At 40.8% G+C, this 26,527-nt stretch overlaps 1 protein-coding gene across 1 annotated transcript; it reads right to left on the reverse strand.

The window, feature by feature from the left end:
* On the reverse strand, positions 1-26,493 carry ACTR6 (actin related protein 6; the record flags this gene model as incomplete). Its single annotated transcript, XM_080705070.1, has 11 exons — positions 1-130; positions 2,501-2,639; positions 4,061-4,232; positions 10,686-10,764; positions 10,860-10,958; positions 15,610-15,666; positions 15,776-15,911; positions 18,160-18,283; positions 20,895-20,963; positions 21,865-21,982; positions 26,426-26,493. The coding sequence occupies 11 exons, from the start codon at positions 26,491-26,493 to the stop codon at positions 1-3; spliced, it is 1,191 nt and encodes a 396-aa protein (XP_080561196.1).
* Between the last annotated feature and the right edge of the window lie 34 nt (positions 26,494-26,527).

Here is a 26,527-nt window from a genome sequence, read left to right on the forward strand (position 1 = left end):
CTAAATATCAAATTTCTCTTCACAGACACTATGTCCATTTTCTTCATAATCTTCTCGCGTTACTACCATATCTTCAAAATCATCATTCTCTGATATCAATTTTCCACCTTCCCAGGCATAAGTAATAGGGCTGAAAGGAAAGATAAAATAAATGGGTCCAGATGATTTTGCAGAAATCATCAACTGATGATTTATAAAAACAACTGAAATGCTTGAAACATTACTAAAATGTTCCAAATTCTACCCAGATTGAAACAATATCACTTAAAAGTTTAGAAATAGCCGGGTGTGGTGGTGCACGCTTGTAATCCTCGCGCTTGGGAGGCGGAGACAGGACGATCGTGCAAGTTCGAAGCCAGCGGCGCTGGCTGAAGAGACCCTGTTTCCAAATAAAATATATAAAAATAGGTCTGGGAGTATAACCCAGAGGTAGAAGGGTTTCCAGGAACCCCAGTACCACCAAAAAAAAAAAAAAGTTTAGAAATAAACATAAGTTTCACATGAGTAAACTCAGAAGAAAAGGAATTTTGGTCATCACTACAAAATAGTGGGGTGTACCCTTCCTATGCCCCAATTTATGAGCCCTACACTTCTAACAAAAGCAAGAAAGCAAACAAAAGATGAAAACATAACTAAAAGGAAAACGATGTCATAACTAAGTCTAAGTCTTGTTTGTAGTAAAGATGTATCATCAAATTAAATCTCACGACCACCCATGAAATAGCCATTATAATTCGTGTTTTATAGATTTGGGAAATGAGCTTCTGAGATTACTATGAGCTTCTGGAACTATGATTTAGTATGGACGTGGACTGAAAGCAGAACTCTTTTCACAGTCTGTGCATTTACTGCTATACTTTTTTGCTTTTAACAAATGAAACATTTAGAAGACATAGTGACATAGTGAGTGATAAACAATCACATGGTAGGACACAGGTAACAGGTAAAATCGGAACAGCCAGGCGCGCTGATGCATGCTGGTAATCTCAGTACTTGGGAGGCTTAGACAGATCCCCAGTTTTCAGTCAGCCTCAGCAATTTAGCAAAGCTCTCCACAACTTAGTGAGACTCTTTTTCAAAATAAAAAATAAAACAGGGAGCTGAAGGTGGTGGTACACGCCTATAATCCTAGTACTTGGGAGGCTGAGACAGGAGGATTGTAGGTTCAAGGACAGCCTCAGCAGGAAGTGAAACATTCATCAACCTAGCAGGACCTTGTTTAAAAATTAAAAAAAAAAAAAAATAGCCTGGTGTAATGGCACTTGGAAGGCTGAGATAGGGGATCGCATGTTAGTGGTAGGCCTCAGCTACTGAGTGAGGCCCTCTGCAACTTAGTAAGACACTATTACAAAATAAAGAATTGGGGGGAGGGGTCTGTAGGTGGAACCCAGGGGCATTTAACCTCTGAGCTACACCCCCTGCCCTTTTTTTTTTATTATTCTTTATTTTGAAACCAGGTCTCACTGAGTTGCAGAGGGCCACACTAAATAGCTGAGGCTGTCCGCAAACTGTGATCCTCGGTCTCAACCTCCCAAATGATGGGATTATAAGCATGCATCACCATGCCTGGCTCAAAATAAAGAATTAAAAAATAGGGATGGGGGTATAGCTCAGAGGTAGGATGTCCCTGAGTTCAATCCCCAGTACCACAAAAAAAATTAAATTAAAAAATAATAAAAACAGCCAAGATGTCTATCAACAGATGAATGGATTACAAAACTATGGGATATGTACACAATGAAATTTTACTCAGCCATAAAGAAAATCAAAATAAAAAATAAATAAAATAGGGCTGCGGGTTTAGCTCAGAAGCAGATTACCTCTGGGTTCAATGCCCAGTGACACAAAAATGTAAAAAAGAAATAGGGCTGGGTGTGGCTCAGAAATAGAATGCTTCTGGGTTTAATCCCCAGTACCACAAAAACAAACAACAACAATAACAAGGCTATCTTTGTGTTATAACTCATTTCTATTTCTACTTTCACTAAGTAGCTAAGGCTGTCTGTGAACTGTGATCCTCCAGTCTACGCCTCCGGAATGCTGGGATTACAAGTGTGTGCCACCACACCCGGCCTACCTCTGGCTTATTTAGTTTCTTATTTTGAAACATAGCCTAAATTGCTTAGGCTGGCTTTGAACTTACAATCCTCCTGTCTCAGCTTCCCAAGTACTAGGATTGCAGGCATGCATCACCACACCTGGCAACCATGCTTGTTTCTTTTCTTTCTTTTTTTTTTTTTTTTTTTTTTTTGTGTGTGTGTACGTGTATGTGATGCAGGGGATGAAATCCAGGGCCTTCTACCTCCAGGCTACATTCCAAGACCTATTTTATATTTTATTTGAAAACAGGGTCTCACTAAGTTGCTGAGAGCCTCACTAAGTAGCCGAGGCTGGCTTCGAACCTGCGCGATCCTCCTGTCTCAGCCTCCCAAGTGCGGGGATTACAAGCGTGCGCCACCACGCCAGGTTCACACTTGTTTCTGTGAAAACCAACACTTACTTTTCAGGTAGCACAACAGAAACGTCATAATCTGTTGGAGTAAGACATCGAACTTCTGAGTAAACCCGATCCCGAAATCCTGGGAAAAGGGAATTCCCTCCTGTTAAGACAATGTTCTTAAAAAAATGTGGCTGCATTTCTGTAAGAGAAAAAAGAAAGAAGAAAAAAGGCATCAGAAAATCTGTTTACTTATCCTTCTGGAAAGACACGATGAGGATTTAGGTAAAGAAGGATGAGGGATTAAAATTACTAGTTGAGAAACCATATATATATATGTATATATATATATATATATATATATTTTTTTTTTTTTTGGTGGTACTGGGGTTCCTAGAAGCCCTTCTACCTCCGGGCTACACTCCCAGACCTACTTTTACATTTTTATTTGGAAACAGGGTCTCCTAAGCCAGCGTGCGAGGCTGGCTTCGAACCTGCGCGATCGATCCTCCTGTCTCTGCCTCCCAAGCGCGGGGATTACAAGCGTGAGCCACCATGCCTGGCTGAGAAACCATATAATTTTTTAAGCCTATTTTAAGATTTGTAACAAGGTTAGAGTAAAATAAGACCTTGTAGATCTTTTTAAAAAAAATCTAAGGTGAGGGGGTGAACTACTGACTGTTGATACAGGCTGTATATAAACAAGTAACATTCTATGGCCGACATTTGATAATTATAATCCTTCTTTGAAACGGAGGAGGTCTTGCTATAGGTTGTGATAATAGACTGCTATAAGAATGAAAAGGTCTTTCATGACATTTTTAACCTGCAAGCCTACATTTCCATGTTATCTCACTATGACATACATTTTTACTGTGATAAAAACTCATGCTAATAAAATGACATTTAAAGAAATGATCTAAAGCAAACATCAAGTGCCATAGATTAGCCAGAGTTTAAGGCCTATGAAGCACCGCTGGGAAATGCACCTGAAACTAATGGGTACTGGCTAACGCTTCTGTTCACCAAGATAAAGGCAGTTTCCTTATACTGAGTTTCACAACATACTATCAAAACAGTATAGCACAAAGTACTGGATGGCATAAATATAACTTTATATAATGTGAAATTAATATGAAAATGCTATGATATGTTAAGGTACCAAAGTGTATATGACTTTTCTCTCTCTCTCTCTCTCTCTCTCTCTTTTGGGGGGGCGGGGTTGGTACTGGGGGTAGAACCCAGGGGCTTTACTACTTCCGGGGTATACTATTTTCTATTTTATTTGGAAACAGTGTCTCACTGAGTTGCTGAGAGCCTCACTAAGTAGCTGAGGCTGGCTTCGAACCTGCGCAATCCTCCTGTCTCAGCTTCCCAAGCGCTGGGATTACAAGCATGTGCCACTACGCCTGGCTCAACAGACCAGGATAAATTTTATAAAACAAAACTTTTAATCCAGAACAGGTAAAAACTATTTAAGTGCTTTATGGGATCTGAAAATTTCTGCAGATAAAACAGATGCCATTTGTCTAAAATTATTTAGAAGAAACAGTGTTTACATGGCTTTTGATTTTTGAAAAAATATCATTATTCTTTAATATTTTACTATGATTATTGATGTACCTTCAGGTAAATTTTGAATTGAATAGACAATAGCCTCTGGGATTCCCATTTCTTGAATGCCTATATCAGAAGGATTAAAAAGTATTTCTGGAACAGCAAATCTCTCATTGGCCAGACGAAGAATTTGTTCCCCAGATTTATATTTTCCACTCAACACCATTTCTTCTCTTGGCTTAAAGAAAAATAAGATAAAAAGTTCAAGTTATAATATCTAGTTCACATGACTAATAATAATTAGTTCAAGTTACATTATCTAATATGTAATAACATATTAACCATGTTATTAGAAATTTCGGGATTCTCAAAAGTTAGAAAAATGTGACCTTTTTTTCTATTGCTAAAACTAAACAAATGCAACACTACTCACTCTAATATAGTTATTCCCCCAAAGATAATCTAGCAGTTATCTTTTTTTTTTTTTTTTTTTTTTTGGCATTACTGGGGTTGGAACCCAGGGGCATTCTTCCTTCGAGCTATGCCCCAGTCCTATTTTTTACTCTTTGTTTTGAAACTGGGTCTCACTGAGTTGCAAAGGGCCTCACTAAGTAGCTGAGGCTGTCTGCAAACCCAGATATTCCTGTCTCAGCCTCCCAAGTACTGGGATTACAAGCATGCGTCACCACGGCTGGCTTCTTTCGTGTATTTAAAAAAAGATAAAAAAAGAAAAAGAGGACATAGAGGAAGAAACTTCATGATCTACCTACAATGAGCCCGGGCATGGTGGCACATGCTTGCAATCCCAGTACTTAGGAGGCTAGACAGGAGGATCATAGGTTTGTGGCCAGCCTCAGCTACTTAGTGAGGGCCCTCCACACCTTAGTGAGACACGGTTTCAAAATAAAGAATAAAAAAAATAGGGCTGGGGGTATAACTCAGAGGCAGAGTGCCCCTGGGTTCCATCCAGAGTACCAAAATCCAATCAAAACAAAACAAAACAAAACACAAACAAAACAAAAAACTTTTTTGGAATTGTACTCTTATAAACAGAAACTAATGTAGTATTAGATTACCTTCGACATTTCCACAGCTGAAATTATCTAAGTCTGCACCTGTCAGATTATTTTCTGTCTTGACAAAATGAGTTACAATCCTTAAACTCAAGCCATTTTCAGTTTTACATGAAGTTTTAACCCCCCCCCCCCCAATGTTGTACTTGAGATTGAAAACAGAATCATGCTACCTCCGGGCTACATCCTCTACTCTTTCTATTTTGAGATTAAAAAGAAATAACATGGGAGATTTTATTCAGGAAAGATGTTTTGCACATGGAATTCCCAAGTGAAAGAAATCTGAATCCTTCATATCCAGGTTAAGAGTATAGCAATGTAGTGGGAGGAATATTTTGTATTATTTTTGGGTTATTATATGAATGTGTAATGTTGAGGAAGGAGAATCTTTTTTACTCAGGAACAGAGTTCAGAGAATGAGTGGAAAATAAATAACAAGAGAGTAGAATCAGGTTTGTTTAAAGTGTGTGTTTGTTATAGACAGGCCTCATATAAGTTGGCATTCTAAGGTAATTTCAAGGATAAGGACTATATCAGTTGGAAATTGATTGCAGAAGGAACCTGCAATCCTCCTGTCTCGGCCTCCCAAGTATTGGGATTACAAACCTGCGCCACCACGCCTGGCAAAAAGAAAAAAGAGTTTCTTTTAAGACATAGACAAATGAAGGGATTTGAAAGACAAGTGAAAGACTGCTGGGATTGCTATTTTAGTCGATACAGGCCATAGTTACTGCGCAGGCCTCCTAAATTTACTTCTGGAACAATTGAAAAAATGATCAGTTTTTGTTATAATGGTTTTGCAGAAAGTGGTAATTATTGATGAAGGTGGTTTTCTCAATTAAGGTCAGAAAAGTACAAGTGCATTAAATTTTGGCAGGTACCTTTCCTCTTTCTTTCCTTCCTTCCTTCCTTCCTTCCTGTGTGGTGCTGGGGATTGAACCCAAGTGTATTCTATCTCTGAGCTATACCCCCAGTCCTATTTTAATTTTTTAATTTTAATTTATTTGTTTTTCAGTACTCAGGATGGAACCCAGGGACATTCTACTTCCAAGCTACACACCCAGCCCTATTTTTTATTCTTTATTTTGAAAACAGGCCTATTTGAGTTGCAGAGGGCCTAAGTAGCTAAGGCTGTCACCACGATCCTCTTGTCTCAGCCTCCCAAATGCTGGGATTACAAGCGTGAGCCACCACACCCGGCTTAATTTTTTTTTATTTTGAAACAACTCCTGCTGGGTGACTGAGCCTCACTATATTCTAAGGCTGTCCTCAAATGTGACCTTCCTCTTTCAGCCTCCCAAGTACTAGGATTAGAGGTGTGTACTACCAAGCCTGACTTGAGAAAAGTGTTTAAAAGGAGAAAGATTGGGTGTGGTAGTGCATGCCTATAATCCCAGTATTTGGGGGGCTGAGACAGGATTCCAAGTTTGAGGCCACCTTCAGCAACTAAGAAAAACCTTCAGCAACTTAGCAAGACCCTGTGTCCAAATAAAATATAAAATATGGTTGGGCATGTAGCTCAGAATTTAAAAACAACAACAACAACAAAAACCTCCTGAGTTCAATCTCCAGTAATAAGAACAAGGGGGGGAGGGATTGAGAGAGCGACAGATTGGGCAGGCATGGTGGCACTCATCTGTCATCTCACTACTTGAGGAATCTAAGACAGGAAGACTGCAGGTTTTAGGACAGATTTAGCAACACAGTGACATTCTCAGCAGTTTAGTGAGACCCTGTTTCAATAAATAAATAAAAAATAGGAGCCAGGTGTGGTGGTGCACGCTTGTAATCCCAGTGCTTGGGAGGCCAAGACAGGAGGATTGCACAGGTTCAAAGCCAGCCTCAGCTACTTAGTGAGGCTCTCAGCAACTTAGTGAGACCTTGTTTCCAAATAAAACATAAAATAGGTCTGGGAGTGTAGCCCGGAGGTAGAAGAGCCCCTGAGAGTTCCACCCCCAGTACCACAAAAAAATTTAAAAATTAAAAATTTTTAAAAATAAAAAATAGAAAAGGGTTTGGGGGCGTAGCATGGAGATAGAATGCACCTGGGTTCAATGCCCAACCATAAACACAAAAACAAACTTTCCTAGTTTCCAGAAGAGATTTTCTTTCCTTTTTTTAAGTTTTCAAACTTAATGAACTATGCACTTCTAGGGAGAGGAGCTGAGAATATGGATATAGGATGGATGGATGGATAGATGGATTATAGAGATGTACAGTGCCCAGGTAATTACAATGATGGGTAAGGTTTGGGCAGACTGGAAATCACTGAGACATTACTCAGAGTCCATTCTTATATAAATACAGATTCCTGCTACGAAATGCCACAAGGCCTCTCATATCACTGGACTGTTTCAATCAGCTATAAAATATGAAGCTCAAGTGCATCAAATGAGAAAGAGATTAAGTGTCTCAACGACTGGGGGCAGCTTTTTTTAATGAATCCTGATTTGTATTTCTCGCCTATAATATTTCAAAAAAATTTTATTTCAAGCAAGCCAGGCAGAGTGCTGCATCCCTGTAATCCCAATACTTGGGAAGCTGAGACAGGAGGATTACAGGTTCAAAGACAGGCTCAGCAATTTAGCTAGACCCTGTTTCAAAAGGGCTGGGATTAGCCAGATGTGCTGGTGCATATTTGTAATCCCAGCATTTGGGAGGCTGAGACCGGACGATTGTGGTTCGCCGACAGCCTCAGCTACTACTTAGTGAGGCCCTCCGCAACTTAGTGAGACCCTTTTTCAAATTAAAGAATAAAAACTAGGGCAGGGGGTGTTGCTCGGAGGTCGAATGCCCCTGGGTTCCATCCCCATACCCGCAAAAAAACAACAACAACAGGGCTGGAATTGTAGCTCAGCAGTAGAATGCTCCTGGATTCAATCCCTAATACCTTCCCAGAAAAGTATACTAAATATGAATAATTATATAAAACCTATGTATCCATCAACCAGCTTAATGTGGCCTCATCTTATACTTTTATGTATCCATAAACACAAATTATTATTCTGTATAGAATGGAACTATATATGGCTTTTTAAAGCCTGCTTTTGGCTAAACATCATGCTTCTTTCTTTCTTTGTTTTGTTTTGTTTATTGGTACTGGGGATGGAACCCAGAGGCATTCTACCTCCGAGCTACACCCCAGCCCTATTTTTTAATCTTTATTTTGAAACAGGGCCTCACTGAGTTTCGAAGGACCTCGCTAAATAACTGAGGCTGTCTATGAACTGTGATCCTCCAGTCTCCACCTCCCAAATGCTGGAATTACAAGCGTGCACCACCACACCAGGCTAATAGTGCTTATTATTTTATAAGAGTATATAAAAATATTTATTCCCCTCTGTTAATGCATATTTAGGTTGTTTCAAATTTTTCATTATTCTAAAATGTACTGTAAAGAATATCATTATAAATGTCTCCTTTCTTTTCTAAGGCTTTTTAACTTCCCAACAGTCTTCATCAAGCCAGTAACTAAAAGGGCAAACTTCACACTGACCCAAACACAGAATTGTCATTACCCAAGCTGATCAAAGGCCCTTTGCAACTCAGTGAGACCCTGTTTCAAAATAAATTAAAAACCCAGGCATGGTGGTGCATGCTTGTAATCCTAGCATTCAGGAGGCTGAGACAGGAGGATCACGGTTCACAGACAGCCTCAGCTACTTAGTGAGGCTCTTTGCAACTTAGTGAGACTCTGTTTCAAAATAAAGAATAAAAAATAGGGATAGGGGTGTAGCTCAGAGGTAGAATGCCCCGGGTTCCATCCCAGTACTGCAAAAAAAAAAAAAAAAAAAAAAAAAAAGGGAAAAAAAAAGAAAAAGAAATAAGGAGAAATTACTTCATTCTGACATCCAAGATAAACTAATTCTCAACACTTGAAAGTGCATGGATCTTACCCTTTTCAGCTACAATCTGATTCTATCAGATAAACATGAGTAAAATTTAACACTGGGTAAGCTATGTCAATATTTTTCACAATTGAGGCTGAGGAAGTAGAGCAGTGGTTCAAACTCCAGCAGTGCCAAATATAAATCATTGATTTTCTCCAGAGGAAAATAACTAATTTCTAGCTAGATTTAAATTAGGCTTTGGGGGAGTAGTGCTAGAGATTGGACCCAGGACCTAACACATGGTAGGCAAACACTTTTACCATGATCTACATCCCCAGGCACCCCTGCTTTCGGGTTCTGTGGATTGAACTCAGGGGCATTCTACTGAACTACCTCCCAGCCCTTTTTGTCTTTTATTTTGAAACAAGATCTTACTATATATTAAAGTGTGTGCTGGCCTCAAACCTGGGATCTTCCTATCTCAGCTTCCCAAGTACTGAGATTACAGGCATGGGCCACCATGTTTGTTTAATTAATTAATTAATTTATTTATTTATTTATTTTGCAGGTCTGGGGATGGAACCCAGAGGCATTAGACCTCCGAGCTACACCCTCTGCCCTATTTTTTTTTTTTTTATTCTTTATTTTGAAACCGGGTCTCACTGAGTTGCAGAAGGCCTCACTAAGTAGCTGAGGCTGCCCGCAAACTGCGATCCTCCAGTCTCAGCCTCCCAAATGCTGGGATTACAAGCATGCGCCACCACGCCTGGCTTATTTATTTATTTTTGAGACAAGGTCACACTAAGTTAATCAAGCTAGCCTTTTATTTTATTTGTTAATACTTTTTTTGGTGCATCCTGCCTCAGCCTCCTAAGCAGTTTCGATTAAAGATGTATACCATAATCTAATGTTTATTTATTTAATTTTATTTTTCTGCGGTACTAAGGATGGAACCCAGGGGCATTCTACCTCTGAGCTATACCCCCAGTCCCAGTTTTTATTCTTTCTTTCTTTCTTTCTTTCTTTCTTTCTTTCTTTCTTTCTCTTTTATTTATTTTTTATGGTACTGGGTATAAAATCCAGGGGCATTGTACCTCCGAGCTATACCCCCAGCCCTATTTTTTTTCTTTATTTTGAAACAGGGTCTCACTGAGTTGCAAAGGGCCTCACTAAGTAGCCCAGGCTGTCCAAGAACCAGGATCCTCCTGTCTTAGCCTCCTGAATGCTGGAATTACAAGTGTGGGCCACCACGTCCAGCCCATAATCTAATTCTTAAGTAAACAAAAAAGCATTAACCACAATATAGGTAATGATACTGTTTACCTACAGATCTGTCCCTTGTGCTACCATTTGGCTGACAGTTCTTTTTCCAAATGAATTTAGTGAGAAATTTACTAATCAAATTTATTTATTTATTTATTTATTTATTTATTTATTTATTTATTATGGTACTGGGGATTGAACTCAGGGGCATTCTACCTCCAAGATATTACTCCAGCCCTATTTTTTATTCTCATTTTGAAACAGGGTCTTATTAAGTTGTGGAGGTCCTCACTAAGTAGCTGAAGTTGGCTGCCATCTTGCGATCCTCCTGTCTCAGCCTTCCAAGTACCAGAATTGCAAGTGTGCGCCACCACGCCCAGCTCACCAATCAAATTTATACACTGGAAAAACGACAACCAGGAAAGCACTCATTAACAACTGCATCAAGGCCCAGCACGAAGTGAAATGCTTTCAAACTGACCATGACAGATCACTTGAAATATCACTGAGAATTTTTTAAATTACCTTACAAAAGCCCTTCTTAATTGTACTGAAGTCAGGCAAAACATAATCTACCATTACTGTATTTTCTTCTCCTTTCAACCTATAAAATGAAATAGAGATTCATGAAATGTTTTATTTATGTGTAACAGCACCCAAGAATCAACTTTTGAACTCCTACGTTACTATTATACATACTTTGCAATATCCATGTCTCGATAAAAATCCTGAGACACGTAGCATACATCTTCTTTTACTTGATTAATCACATGTGTTTCATCCATGACATGTAGCTGCCTAGCGAATAAAATTATAAAACTTGAGACAGTGAAAATTTAAATATAATTAACAAGATGGATGTGGTGGAAATGTTTGTAATCCCAGTACTTGGGAGGCTGAAATAGGAGGATCACAGGTTCAAAGCCAGCCTCGGCAACTTAGTGAGGCTCTCAGCAACTTAGTGAGACCCTGTTTCCAAATAAGGTTGGGGATGAAGTTTGAAGGTAAAATGCCTCTGGGTTCAATCTCTAGTACAATATATATATATATTTTTTAATTAGTTTTTTGGGAAGTAGTAATAGAGATTGGAATATATATACATATAAATATTACAGTTATTTAAAATTCTTTTCTGGAAGTAAATGTTCAGGTAACTGACTTTTTTTTTTTTTGGTGGTACTGGGGGTGGAACCCAGAGGCTTTCTACCTCCAGGCTATACTCCCAGACCTTTTTTTTTTTTTTTTTTTTGGAAACAGGGTCTCACTAAGTTGCTGAGAGCCTCACTAAGTAGCTGAGGCTGGCTTCGAACCTGTGCGATCCTCCTGTCTCAGCCTCCCAAGCACGGGGATTACAAGCGTGCGCCACCACGCCCGACTCAGATAACTGATATTTTAAAATATTAAATTCTTGTGGGGGGGATATTGAGGATGGAACCCATGGGCGTTCTACATCTGAGCTACACCCCAGCCCTATTTTTTTATTCTTTATTTTTATTATTTTTTTTTGGTGGTGGTACTGGGGTTCCTGGAAGCCCTTCTACCTCTGGTATACACTCCCAGACCTATTTTTTAACATTTTTATGTGGAAACAGAGTCTCTTAAGCCAGCGAGGCTGGCTCCGAACCAGCGCAATCCTCCTGTCTCCGCCTCCCAAGCGCGGGGATTACAAGCGTGCGCCACCATGCCCGGCTATTCTTTATTTTGAAAAAGGGTCTCACTGAGTTGTAAAGGGTCTCACTAAGTAGGTGAGGCTGTCTGTGAACCCTGATCCTACTGTCTCAGCCTCCCGAATGCTGGGAGTACAAGCATGTGCCACAACGCCTAACTTCTTCTTTTTTTTTTTTTTTTTTGCGGGTCTGGGGGTGGAACCCAGGGGCATTCGACCTCCGAGCTACACCCCCTGCCCTATTTTTTATTCTTTATATTGAAACCGGGTCTCATTGAGTTGCAGAGAACCTCACTAAGTAGCTGAGGCCGTCCGCGAACCGTGATCCTCCGGTCTCAGCCTCCCGAATGCTGGGATTACAAGCGTGCGCCACCACGCCCGGCTTATTCTTTTTTTTTTTTTTTTTAATGGTACTAGGGATTGAATCCTGGTGTATTTTACCTCTGAGCTAAACCCCAGCTCTATCGTTTTATTCTTTATCTTGAAAAAGGAAGGGTCTCACTAAGTTGCAGAGGGCCTCACTAAGTTACTGAGGCTGACAACACATGCTTGAAATATTAATTTTTTTTCTTTTTTCAGTACTGGGGATGGAACCTAGGGGCATTTTATCTCTGAACAACACCCCTACCCCTATTTTTTAGCCTTTGGAACAGGGTCTCACTGAGTTGTGAAGGTCCTCGCTGAGTAGCTGAGGCAGTCCATGAACCGCGATCCTCCACTCTCTGCCTCCCGAATGCTAGGATTACAAGTGTGCGCCACCACACCTGGTTGAAATATTAAATTTCAGAATTACAAACACGTGCTTAAAATACTAAATTCTGCCAGGCGTGGTGGTGCGTGCGTGTAATCCCCGCACTTGAAAGGTGGAGACAGGAGGATCGCGCAGGTTCGAAGTCAGCGGCGCGGGCCTAAGAGACCCTGTTCCCAAATAAAAATATAAAATAGGTCTGGGAGTGTAACCCGGAGGTAGAAGGGTTTCCAGGAACCCCAGTACCACCAAAAAAAAACACCCCCAAAAAACCTAAATTCTTAGCTGAGTATGGTGAGACGCGCTTGTAATCCTAGTACTTGGGAGGCTGAGACAGGAGTATTGCAGGTTCTTGGCCAGCCTCAGCTATTTAGTGAGACTCTCCGCAACTTCGTGACACTCTGTTTCAAAATAAAGAATAAAAAATTGGGCTGGGGTGTAGCTTGGAGGTAGAATGCCCCTGGGTTCAATCACCACTACCATACACACAAGAATTTAATATTTTAAAAAATCAGTTATCTGAACATTTAATTCCAGAAAAAAAATTTTAAATAATTTTAAGTTATATTTAAAGTGAAAAAGTACAACTCAGAATCAATAGAATATAGGTATTTATATCTATATCTCTGACTACTTCATTATTTATTCATACTCTGGGGCACAGAATATCAATTAACTTCAGTCTCTTGGTATATGCCAAATTGTTTACCAGAGAAGTTATTTCAAGTTATGCTCTGATCAGCAGTCAATAATAGTGTTTATATAAAAAAAATCTGCACCATCATCTTTTGAAAAAAATCCTATTAACTTAGAATTTAAAAGGTAGTTTTAGTGGGCACGGTGGTACACACTTGTAATCCCAGTACTTGGGAGGCTGAGACAGGAGGACCACAGGTTCATGGCCAGCCTCAGCAACTGAGGCCCTCTGTAATTTAGTGAGACCCTGATTTAAAATAAAGAATAGAATAATAAATAGGGTTGTGGGTATAGCTTAGAAGTAGAATGCTCCAGGCTACACACACACACACACACACACACACACACACACACACACACACAGTAGTTTTGTTATTTTTCTAACCTGGAAAGTAAGTGCCATGAGGAAAAAAAATAAAATTCTTTTATTTTTTTTTTCGTTCACTCAAGTATCTAATGGTCCTAAATACTCAGTAAATATATTCTGAATTGAATCTGTGATTACTACAAGAATCTAACTTTTAAGTCAGCCCATGGTGGTGCATGCTTGTAATCCCAGCATTCAGGTGGCTGAGACAGGAGGATCGCGGTTCAAGGACAGCCTCAGCTACTTAGTGAGGCCCTTTACAACTCAGTGAGACCCTGTTTCAAAATAAAAAAATAAAATAAAAAATAGGGCTTGGGGTGTCGCTCAAGGGTAGAATGCCCTTGAGTTCCATCCCCGGTACTGCATACACACACAAAATGTAACTTTTTCTGTAACTTTTTGTGAGTGTGTGTGAGGTTTGAACCCAGGGGTGCTCTACCACTGAGCTACATTCTCAGTCTGATTGATTGTGAGTGTGTGTGTGGTGTGTGGTGTGTGTGTGTGTGTGTGTGTGTGTGTGTGTGTACTGGGGATTGAACCCAAAGATATTCTACCTTACAGCTTACACCCCCAGCCTGATTTTATTTCTTCTTTGGTAAGAGGGTCTCACTAGGCTAATGAGAATTTCTCTATTTGCTGAGGTTGTCCTCAAACCCGTGATCCTTCTGTCTCAGCCTTCCAAGGACACGGATTACAGGCATGTGCCACCATTCTCGGCCTTTTTTATTTTCTATTTTGAGATAAGGTCTTGCTCAATTGTCCAGGCTAGCTTTCAATCTGCAATCTTCCTGCCTCAGTCTCCCGAATAGCAGGGATTACAGGCATGCAACACCACACCTGGCTAGGAATATAACATTTTGCAATTCCTGGGAATTATCCCTCTGTATCTTTTAATTGTATACAACTCTCTAAAAAGTGGTTGCACGCACCTGTAATTCCAGTACAAGGGAGCCTGAGAATGGTGATTGCAAGTTAAAAGCCAGTTCTCAGCAATTTATTTATTTTTGTGGTACTAGGGATTGAACCCAGAAGCATTCTACCTTCGAGCTACACCCAGCCCCATTTTATTTCTTATTTGGAAACAAAGTCTCCCTAGGTTGGTGAGAGTCTCATTACTTGCTGAGGCTGTCCTCAAACATGGGATCCCCTGAGACCGGAGGATTATGGTTCACAGATAACCTCAGCTACTTAGTGAGGCCCTCTGCAACTCAGTGAGACCTGGTTTCAAAATAAAGAATAAAAGATAGGGCAGGGGGTGTAGCTCGGAGGTCGAATGCCCCTTGGTTCAATCCCCAGACCCGCAAAAATTAAATAAATAAATAAATATTTGGAGATATATATATATATATATATATATATATATATGTATATAATGTTTTGTATTTTTAGGTACTTGGGGTTGAACCCAGGAGCATTCTACCACTGAACCACACCCCTAGTCCTACTCTTATTCTATATTTTGAAACAAGGTCTCACTATTTTGCAGAAGGGCTCACTAAATAGTTGAGGCTGGCCTCGAATCTGAGATCTTCCTGTATCAGCCTCCCAGTACTGGGATTACAATTACAAGCACGCACCACCATGCCTAGCGCGCGCGTGCGCGCGCGCGCGCGCACACACACACACACACACACACACACACACACACACACACACACTTTTTTCAGTACTGGGGATGGAACCCAGGGGCATTACCTCTGCGCTACACTCCCAGCCCTATTTTTTCTTCTCTATTTTGAAACAGGGTCTTACTGAGTTACAGAGGGCCTAAGTATCTGAGGCTGCCAGTGAACCGCAATCCTCCTGTCTCAGCCTCCCAAATGCTGGGATTACAAGTGTGCACCACCATGCCTGGCTTTATATATGTTTTTAAGTAACAATATAGAATTGCTGATACAGTTATAAGTCAATGTAAGGAATAATTTTAAATTATTCCTGTAAATCCACCCTCCCAAAGAAAGCCAAGTATTACCTGTAAGATATGATTTCCTTAAGATGGTTGGTTAAGAGTTTTCCTCCCACGTTTATCCTAAGAGGGGAGAATTCAACTCTGGTTCAGTTATCATACACTTCATCCAAAAGAATAACATGCAAATAACACAAAATAAGAAATAACATGAAAATTAAATGCAACTCACCGAATAATTGCTTCTTTTTTCTTTTTACTTCTACAATAAGGAACTATATGTGTAAAGGAATATCCACTATCTACAATAATACAGCATAATTCAGAAGGGTTATCTCGGAAATACCTATGCGCACTGAGAGCTCCAGCTATTAAGAAACCAAGACAAAGAATACCATTAGTCTCATACATTTATTTATTTATTTACTTTTACTGGCGATTGAACCCAGGAGCATTCTACCACTGAGCTACAGCACCAATGCTGTTTTTTTGTTTTGTTTTGTTTTCTTGGTTATTTTTTGCGGGTCTGGGGATGGAACCCAAGGGCATTCGACCTCTGAGCTACACCCCCTGCCCTCATTTTTATTCTTTATTTTGAAACAGGGTCTCACTAAATTGGGGAGGGCCTCACTAAGTAGCTGAGGCAGGCTATGAACTGCGATCCTCCTGTCTCAGCCTCTAGAATGCTGGGATTAAAAGCGTGCGCCACCATGCCCAGCTTCTTTGTTTGTTTTTTGAGATGTGGTCTTCCTAAATTGCTCAGACAGGTCTCAAACCTGCAATCCATCTGCCTTAGCCTCCAAAGTACTGGGATTAAAGGCATATGCCTCAAGACCTGAGAAGAATGCCATTAATTTAAAGCAATGAAGAAAAGCAGCAAGCACAAAGATAAAATCCACCCTCCTCCTCCTCCTCCTTCTTTTTTTGATACTGGGGTTTGAATCCTGGAACATTCAACCTCTGAGCCACACCACCAGCCTTTTCTTTTTGAAACAGAGTCTCACTAAATTGTATAAGGAGAATTTTTCCTTTAACTAGTAGGAAAATGTGTAATAATGTGTAATAATAGTCATAACTCTAACAAGATCTTACAGTGTTTAAACTTTAAAATATCATATATACATACTTAAAGTCACACATACATAGTAAGTATAAAAAGAAAAATTTGTGATCTGTTTTAAAAAGTAAAGTTCAGCCAGGCGTGGTGGCGCACGCTTGTAATCCCAGCATTCAGGAGGTAGAGACTGGAGGATTGCAGTTTGTGGACAGCCTCAGTTACTTAGTGAGGCTCTCAGCAATTTAGTGTTGGAAAAACAATTTATTGTTTCCAAATAAAATATAAAATAGGTCAGGGCTGTAGCCTGGAGGAAGAATGACCCTGGGTTCCTTCCCCAATACCACACACACACAAAATTACATATATGTGTGTGTGTGTGTGTGTGTGTGTGTGTATATATAAATAGGAGTGTAGCCCAGAGGTAGAAAGCCCTTGGGTTCCATCCCCAGTACCACACAAAAAAATTAATTAATTAATTAAAGAAGTAAAGTTCATAGCTTACAACAATTATTAAAATGGCAGCTAGGCAGGTATTATGGCACATGCCTGCAATCTCAGTAGTTGGGAGGCTGAGGGAGGAGGATTCCAAGTTCAAAGTCAGCCTCAGCAATTTAGCAAGGCCCTCAGCAACTTGGTAAGAACCTAAATACTAGGAGTACAGGAATGTGTCACCACACCCACCTTATTTTCGTATTGTTTGTTTTTTGTGTTACTGGGGACTGAACCCAGGAACATTCTAGCTCTTAGCTATACCCCCAGCCTTTTTATGTTTTGAAACAGTGTCTCAGTAGGTTACTGAGAGTCTGGCTATGTTGCTGAGACTGTCCTAGAACCTAAGATCCTCCTATCTCAGTCTCCCAAGTACTGGGATTACAGGCATGAGCCACTAAACCTGGCTATGTTCTTTTTCTTTTGAAACAGGGTCTTGCTAGGCTACTGAGAGTCTCATCAAGTGGCTGAGAGTGGCCTGGAACCTGTGATCCTCCTGTCTCAGCCTCCCAAGTAGTTTACAACTCAGTGACACCCTGTTTCAAAAATAAAGAATACAAAACAGGGCTGGGAGTATAGTTCCGGGGTAGAATGCCTCTGGGTTGCATCCCCAGTATTGAGAGAAAACAAAATCAAAAAAAGATTTAAAAAAAATGCCAGTTCACAGATGAAAAACCTGAGACGCAGTGAAGTCAAATGGTCTCACCCAGGGACACAGTTTGAGAAGGAGCAGAATCAGAACGCACACCTAGGCAGTGCGGCTTTGGAGCAGGGCCTCTCAACCCCAGAACCATTAACGTTCTTGTGTGTGTGTGTGTGTGTGTGTGTGTGTGTGTGTGTGTGTGGTACTGGGGGTGGAACCCAGAGGCTTTCTACCTCCGGGCTATACCCCTAGACCTATTTTATATTTTTATTTGGAAACAGGGTCTCACTAAGTTGCTGAGAGCCTCACTAAGTAGCTGAGGCTGGCTTCGAACCCGTGTGATCCTCCTGTCTCACCCTCCCAAGCGCGGGGATTACGAGCGTGTGCCACCATGCCCGGCTCAATTTCAATAGAAATTTTAACTCACCGTTTACTCTTAATACTGCTTGGAACTGGTATTCTTCAAATAGAATTTCATTCATTGATTCTTGAATAGAAGTGAAGTTGAAATATGGCTCTGTGATAATAATATTAGTATCTAAAAAGTCAACCTATAGGAGAAAAAAAAGTTTAATAATTCGTAGGGATTATCATCATTTATTTTAAATATATAAACACAATTATTTAAACCTCACAATTATTATCCCCACTTAATAAATGAGCAAACTGAGACATAACAAAGCTGAGTAAGTTACCGAAGTTCATATAGCTACTTAGGGACATAGCTAGGATTTGAACCCAGAGAGTGTGGTTACAGAAACCTGCACTTCACTGTTGTACAACCTGCCTCTCTTAATGGTAGCACTAAGAAAACAGTGTTATCAAATTATTAAAGATAACTATGCAAAAATAACCGCAAGTAGAAGGGCAATTTTTATTTTTATTTTTTAAAGGCAAAAATGCTTAAAGATTTGTATTTTAAAAGATTACATTAAGCCGGGCATGGCAGTACATGCTTGTAATCCCAGTATTTGGGAGGCTGAGACAGGAGGATCACAGGTTCATGGGCAGCCTCAGCTACTCAGTGAGGCCCTCAGCAACTTAGTGAGGCCCTGTTTCAAAAAATAAAGAATAAGCCAGGCATGGTGGCGCACACTTGTAATCCCAGCATTCGGGAGGCTGAGACCAGAGGATCGTTGTTCGCGGACAGCCTCAGCTACTTAGTGAGGCCCCCTGCAACTTAGTGAGACCCTGTGTCAAAATAAAAAATAAAAAATAGGGCAGAGGGTGTAGCTCGGAGGTTAAATGCCTCTGGGTTTCATTCCCAGACCCGCAAAAATAAAATAAAACAAAATAAGAAGAAAGAAAGAAAGAAAGAAAGAAAGAAAGAAAGAAAGAAAGAAAGGAAGGAAGGAAGGAAGAGAGGAATAGTGCTGGGGATATAACTCGAATGTAGAATGCCCCTGGTTTCAATACCCTGTACCACAAAAAAAAAAAAAAAAAAAAATTACATAAACAGCACACAGTGACACATGCCTATATAATCCCAGTACTTGGGAGGCTGAGACAGGAGGATTGCAGGTTCAGGACTAGCCTCAGCAACTTAGTGAGACCCTGTTTCTAAATACAAAATAAAATAGGACTTGGGTACAGCTTGGATGTAGAATGCCCCTGGGTTTGACCCCTAGTACCACACACAAAAATAAAAATAAAAAAATAGAAGATGGCATAATTCTCTCATATATTTTTGTTGTTTGTTTGCATTTTGGGGAATTTTTATGCACAGAAAACTGAACGGTGTAGCCAGGCGTAGTGGCACACGCTTGTAATCCCTGCTCTTGGGAGGCTGAGACAGGAGGATCACACAGGTTCAAAGCCAGCCTCAGATATTTAGTGAGACCCTGTTTCCATATAAAATATAAAGTAGGTCTGGGGGCATAGGCCGGAGGTAGAAAGACCCTGGGTTCCTTCATCCCCAGTACCACCAAAAAAAAAAAAAGAAAGAAAGAAAAGAAAAGAAAAAAGAAAACCCAACCTATACTTAACTCTATTTAGTGGCAGTTTCTTTCACTTTTTCCTTTTCCAGCTTGGTAGTTCAAGCCACTGATTTTGGAAACAGGATGTTGCCCTAACAGTGATGGAGGGGAAATCTCATCATATCTACCCTTGTGATTGTCTTGAATACCTTCCACCCGCTGAGCCAGAGCTCCTCTGTCTTCAGAGCTAACTGTGTGAAGGTGATACCGCTGTGGATCTTCTTATGAACTTGACACCCCAATGTGGCCTTCCCCTCCCCGGGATAACACAGGAGGGGACCCCCATGGTCACAGACCCGCAGAGAGACAATCGGCTGAGCCCTCTGTGTTGCACCTAGTGGTGACGGTATTAACTTCTGCTCTCTTCCTGGGGACATCCCCTTTTCTAGTAGCTTTCTTCTTCGTCCCTGCTGCTGGAGCTTTGCTTCTGGGGTGTACTTGTAGGCCAGCTCAAGCAGTCAGTCAGCAGTTTGGCAGTCCTAAGCCTGGCCTGCCTGGTTATTGGTAGGAGGCTCTTCAGCCACATGCAGGCGAGAGCACTTTGCTGCTGGGGACAGATAGGATGGGGCCACCTGACCAAGCGGAGGAGGTCCCCTTCTGGGCAGGATGTCACATCCAATGCCAAGATTTTTTTTGGTGGTACTGGGGTTCCTGGAAGCCCTTCTACCTCCGGGCTACACTCCCAGGCCTATTTTATACTTTTTTATTTTTGGAAACAGGGTCTCTTAAGCCAGCACGGCTGGCTTTGAACCTGCACAATCCTCCTGTCTCCGCCTCCCAAGCACGGGGATTACAAGCGTGCACCACCACGCCCGGCCAATGTCAAGATTTTTAGGCCTTTTCTCAAACAGGGGATTTATCACTTTCCTGGCCTCTGGCAACAGGGCCAGGGCTGCTTTCTTCTCTGGCGTCTTTGGTGGCTAGAGGACAAAGATCCCCTGCATGTTCTTGGGAAGTACTGAAGCTTCAACATTCTCTCAGTATTTCTACAGTTACACTAGAGACATTATTAGACATCCTATTCTTTTGCATTTACTAAATATTTAGAAAAGCCAAGCTAGACTTAAGTGACATAAATATGTACTGAAAACATATTCATACGTTTATAAGTCTTCAAATATGTCTTAATTTTCCATTACAATAAAACATGGAAATAGAATTTGAATACATACTCTTAATTTGTTACCTGATACATTTCTTTTCCAAAAAGGTAATCCCAAACCTGTCTCTGAACATCCCAATTCACCAAGTATCCCTAAAAAAGAATTTAAAAAATTATCAAGAATATTCGAACTGTTTAATTCTTATATTTTTCTGCTTCAAAAAAGTTGAGAGCCTCAGCCACTTAATGAGACCCTTGGCAACTTAGCAAGACCTTGTTTTAAAATAACAAATAATTAGGTATGGTGGCGCACCCTTGTAATTCTAGTACTTGGGAGGCTGAGACTAGAGGATTGCAGGTTCAAAGCCAGCCTCAGCTACTTAGTAAGGCCCTCTGCAACTTAGTGAGAGCCTGTTTCAAAATAAAAAATGAAAAATAGGGCTGGAAGTGTAGCTTGGAGGTACAATGCTCCTGCGTAAAATCTCTAGTACAACAAAAGATAAAATAACAAATAAAACTGGGCTGAGCCGGGCATGGTGGCGCACGCTTGTAATCCCCGCGCTTGGGAGGCGGAGACAGGAGGATCGCGCAGGTTCGAAGCCAGCCATACTGGCGTAAGAGACCCTGTTTCAAAAATATAAAATAGGTCTGGGAGTATAGCCCAGAGGAAGGAGGGCTTCCAGGAACCCCAGTACCACCAAAAAAAAAAAAAAAAAAAAAAAAAAAAAACTGGGCTGAGGGCATAGCTCAGAGGTAGAATGCCACTGGGTTTAATCCCCAAAACCAAGATTTAAAAAATTCAGTATTCATAATCAATAAAGTTGTGATCATTTAGCTTACCACAACAATCTCATTTCAATTTTTAGTTTTAATTAGATATTTATTAAAATTTAAGTTACATTTTTTCAGAAATCTAAAAATATTTTCAGTTTGATTTCCAGCACCACAAAAAAGAAATCACTAAAACGCAAATGCAAGTATTTTCATAGTATGTATGTAGTGTGATAGAGATCATGTAAGGTATAATACTAGGGATGACACATAGTTGGATTACCTTTTGAAAAGGAAGGATATAAAAGAGTCCGGAAGGGTCTTTTATTTCATCTATCTGGTTAGCAGTGAAAGTTTTAAGACGTGCTGTTTTTGACCTGAACTGACAATTAGGAATAACCCTAGAAACAAGGAGACAAATAATAATTATTATTCCTTAAATATTCTGGTTCTTAAAATATCTTTAATTAACCACCACTCTCCAAACCAAAATATCCCAAACTGTTTTTTCCATTCTGTCTTTAAATAATTAAAATATACATTTTTTTAAACTTTTTTGCTTGTTACTGGGGATTGAACCCAGAGGCATTCCTCCCTCCAAGCTGTACCCCCAGCCTGATTTTATTTCTTATTTGGAATCAGGGTCTCACCAGGTTGCTGAGAGCCTCATTGAACCTGCGGATCCTGTCTCAGCCTCCCAAGTACTGGGATTACAAGCATGCGCCACCACAAGACCTGGCTTAAAAAAATTGTGTGTGTGTGTGGGGGGGGGTACTGGGGATGGAATCCAGGGGCATTCTATCTCTGAGTTACATCCCAGCCCTATTTTTTAATTTTTAATTTTGAAACAAGGTCTCACGAAGTTACAGAGGCCTCATTAAGTAGCTGAGGCTGTCCTCGAACCACGATTCTCCTGTCTCGCCTCCCAAATGCTGGGATTCAAAGCGTAAAAGCATGTACTTTTTTTTTTTTTTTAAGGTTCTAGCTGGCTGTTGTGGTGCATGCTTCTATATTGGGCCCTTTATCTTTCTCAAATAAAATTACAGGTGGGTACTGCTTCACCACTACACAGATGACAGTTAGGACTTTGGTAAAGGTCCTAGTCTTTCTGGATTTAATACCACTCCAGTAAAAATAAATAAATAAAAATACAGTTGCTGAGCATGGTGGCACATGCCTATAATCCCAGTAACTGGGAGGATAGCAGGTTTTTTTGTTTTGTTTTGTTTTTTGTTTTTGTGGTACTGGGGATTGAACCTAGAGGTATTATTCTACCTTTGAGCTATATATACCCCAGTTCAATTTTGTCTTTATTTATTTATTTATTATTTATTTATTTGGTGGTACTGGGATAGAACCCAGGTGCTTTCTACCTCAGGGCTACACTCCCAGACCAATTTTATATTTTATTTGGAAACAGGATCTCACTAATTTGCTGTGAGCCTCACTAAGTAGCTGAGGCTGGCTTTGAACCTGCACGATCTTCCTATTTTAGCCTCCCAAGTACTGGGAATATAAGCATGCGTCACCACCCCTGGCTTTTTATTTCTTTTCTTTCTTTTTTTTTTTTTTTTTTGGTGGTACTGGGGTTGAGCCCAGGGTCTTTTCCACCTCTGGGCTATACTCCCAGACCTTTTTTATATTTTATTTTGAAACAGGGTCTCACTAAGTTGCTGAGAGCCTCACTAAGTAGCTGAGGCTGGCTTCGAACCTGTGTGATCCTCCTGTCTCAGCCTCCCAAGCGCGGGGATTACAAGCGTGCGCCACCATGCCCAGCTTATTTCATATTTCGAAACAGGTTCTTGCTAGGTTGATGAGAGTCTTACTACTTGCCGAGGCTGTCCTTGAACCTATGATTCTCCTGTCTCAGCCTCCCAGACACTGGGATTGCAGGCATGCACCACCATGCTCAGCAAGGACCACACTTTAGAGGACAGCAACTCGGATTCTCAGGAATCTAGTGAGGCTCTGTTTCAAGATTAAAAATAAATAAATAGCCAGGCGTGGTGGCACACGCTTGTAACCCCAGCGCTTGGGAGGCTGAGACAGGAGGATCGCACAGGTGCGAAGCCAGCCTCAGATACTTAGTGAGGCTCTCAGCAACTTAGTGAGACCCTGTTTCCAAATAAAATATAAAATAGGTCTGGGAATGTAGCTCAGAGGTAGAAAAGCCCCTGGGTTCCACCCCCAGTACCACACACACACACACACACACACACAAAATAATAAATAAATAAATAATAAATAAAGTAAAATAGGGCTGGGGTGTAGCTCAGAGAGGTAGAATGCCCCTGGGTGGATTCAATTCCCATCACCACCAGAAAAAAGAAAAAAATAAAAAAAAAGAAGCCAGGCATTAGTAGTGCATATTTTTAATCCCAGTACTTGGGAGGCTGAGACAGGAGGATCATGGTTTGCAGCTGGCCTCAGCTACTTAGTGAGGCCCTCCACAACTTAGTGAGACCCTGTTTCAAAATAAAGAGGAAAAATAGGTTTGGAAATGTAGCTCGGAGGTCAAATGCCCCTGGGTTCCATTCCTAGCACCGCAAAAAAAAAAAAAAAAAAAAAAAGTTCAAAATTCTAACCATAAAATTATGTTTTCATGAAACCAAAGATTTTCAGTTAACAGGATCCTACAGAGTACAGAGGTAAGAATCACTTTTAACACGGTTGTTACCCACCGTGAATTTATAATTTGGGTAGAAAGACAACTGCTAGCCATTATCAAACACACCTGTACATACATTATTGGAAATAATAATGTAAAAACGTTTTGTATCTTCTTACTTCACTTACTATACTGTCCACAATTTCTCTACATGTTTAAATATTCTTTGAGGACATAATTTTTAATTTTTTTTTGTGTGTGTGTGTGTGTGTGTGTGTGTGTGTGTGTGTGTGTGTGTGGTACTGGGGATGGAACCCAGGGACATTCTTCTAACTCCAAGCTACACTCCCAACCCTATTTTTTTTTTTTTTTAATTTGGAAACAGGGTCTCACTGAGTTGCTAAGGGCCTCACTAAGTAGCTCGGCTGTCTATGAACCAGATCTTCCTGGCTCAGCCTCCCAAATGCAGGGATTACAAGCTGCTCACAAAGCAGCTGCACTGCATGGTTGCATTTTAGTGTATACATTATATGTAGCCAATTTGCTCTTCTTGATCACTTAATTTGCTCCCCCCCCCCCACCAACTATAAACAATGTCTCTAACACAGTCTTTGTACTTTTAACCATACCTCTAGTTAAAGCCTTAAATTAGTGATAAAAGAATTGAATCAAAGGATATAAACAGTGATACACATTGGCAAAATGTTTTCCAGGAAGCTGGTAACAATTTATATTCCTGCCCACCTAGGTGGCCCATGCACACAATCACAGTACTCGGGAGGCGGAGCGAGGAGGATGGCAGGTTCATGGGCAGCCTCAGTAACTTAGTGAGGTCCTTTGCAATTTAGTGAGACCTTGTTTCAAAAATATAAAACAGGATTGAGAGTGTAGCTCAGAGGTAGAATGCACCTGGGTTCTGGGTTCAATCTCCAGTACCACAAGAAACAAAAGCAAAAAAACATTTTGCATTCCTATTCTATTTGATTGTCCTCTTTAAAATGAAATTAGCCATAGCATATGGTGCATGCCTGAAATACCAGTATTTTAGAAGCTGAGACAGGAGAAATGGGCAGGTTTACGGCCAGTGTGCAGTGATTTAGCAAAACTGTTTAAAAATAAAACATAAGAAAGGGCTAGGGGTGTTTCTCAGAGGTAAAACACTCCTGAATTCATTGGACAGGGAGTAGGAGGGAGGGAAGGAGGGAAAAAAGGAAGGAGAGGAAGAGAGAGAGATATATATGGATGCCAGGCATGGTGGCAGGCCTTCTATAGTCCTAGCTACTTGGAAGGCAGAGGCAAGAGCATCCCTTGAGCTGGGCATGGTGGCACACACTTGTAATTCCAGTACTTGGGAGGTTGAGAGAGAAGGATTGCACAGATTCAAAGCCAGCCTCAGCTACCTAGTGAGGCTCTCAGCAACTTAGTGATATCCTGTTTCCAAATAAAATATAAAATAGGTCTGGGAGTGTAGCCCCCCCCCGGGGGGGGGGCGGGGGTAGAAAGCCCTTGGGTTCCATCCCCAATACCACACACACACACACACACACACACACACACACACACACACACACAAAGCATCTTTTGAGCTCAGGAGTTCAAGGCCAGCCTGAACAAAGTGAGAGCCCATGAAAGAAAAGGAAAAAAAAAATAACAAAGGAAGGTAAGCAGGATTTTAAATATCCTTTGTGAATTTGTTAGGATAAAAGCATGTGTTTAGGTTTGTATAAACACATATATTTTATGAATATACATCTTCTTGATGCCATTGTACTATTTCTGTTTAATTGATCCTAGCCAGGCCACCCCATGGGCCAAAGCCTTCAAAATCTCCGGACCCTACCACGATGGTTTTTAACTTGTTTGGATCATAGAACCCCTTGGGGAGCTGATGAAACCAGTAATTACGTCTCCAGAATATGCATATACACCCAAAAAGTTGCCCACTATTTCTGAAGGCTCACGAACTTTGCAGACCCCTAGTTCAGGAACGCATCTCTAGAAGCCCATTTTCTCTGGTTACTTCCTCTTACAAAAACATACATCTCATTTCCGAAGCCACGCAGCTCAAAACTAAAACCCACATCCATCCCCGTTCAAAGCATCACAATCTCCAACCCAGCTCCAACCAGAGCATCCCCCGGGCTCAGCTAAGCACCGCGGGGGCCGTTGGCGGTTCGCTGGCGTCTGCGGTTGAAGCGCAGCCTCCGGGACCTCCTCGGAGGAAGCGGACACTTACGAGACGTTTTCATGGCTGTAACCGATTTTGGCGTTGTAGGCTCCGTTATCCAGCACTAAGGTCGTCATTTTAACACCAACCACACCACCAGGACAGTATTTT

Source organism: Muscardinus avellanarius (genome assembly GCF_963383645.1).
Source record: "Muscardinus avellanarius genome assembly, chromosome: 11".
In the NCBI taxonomy this organism is placed as follows: domain Eukaryota; kingdom Metazoa; phylum Chordata; class Mammalia; order Rodentia; family Gliridae; genus Muscardinus; species Muscardinus avellanarius.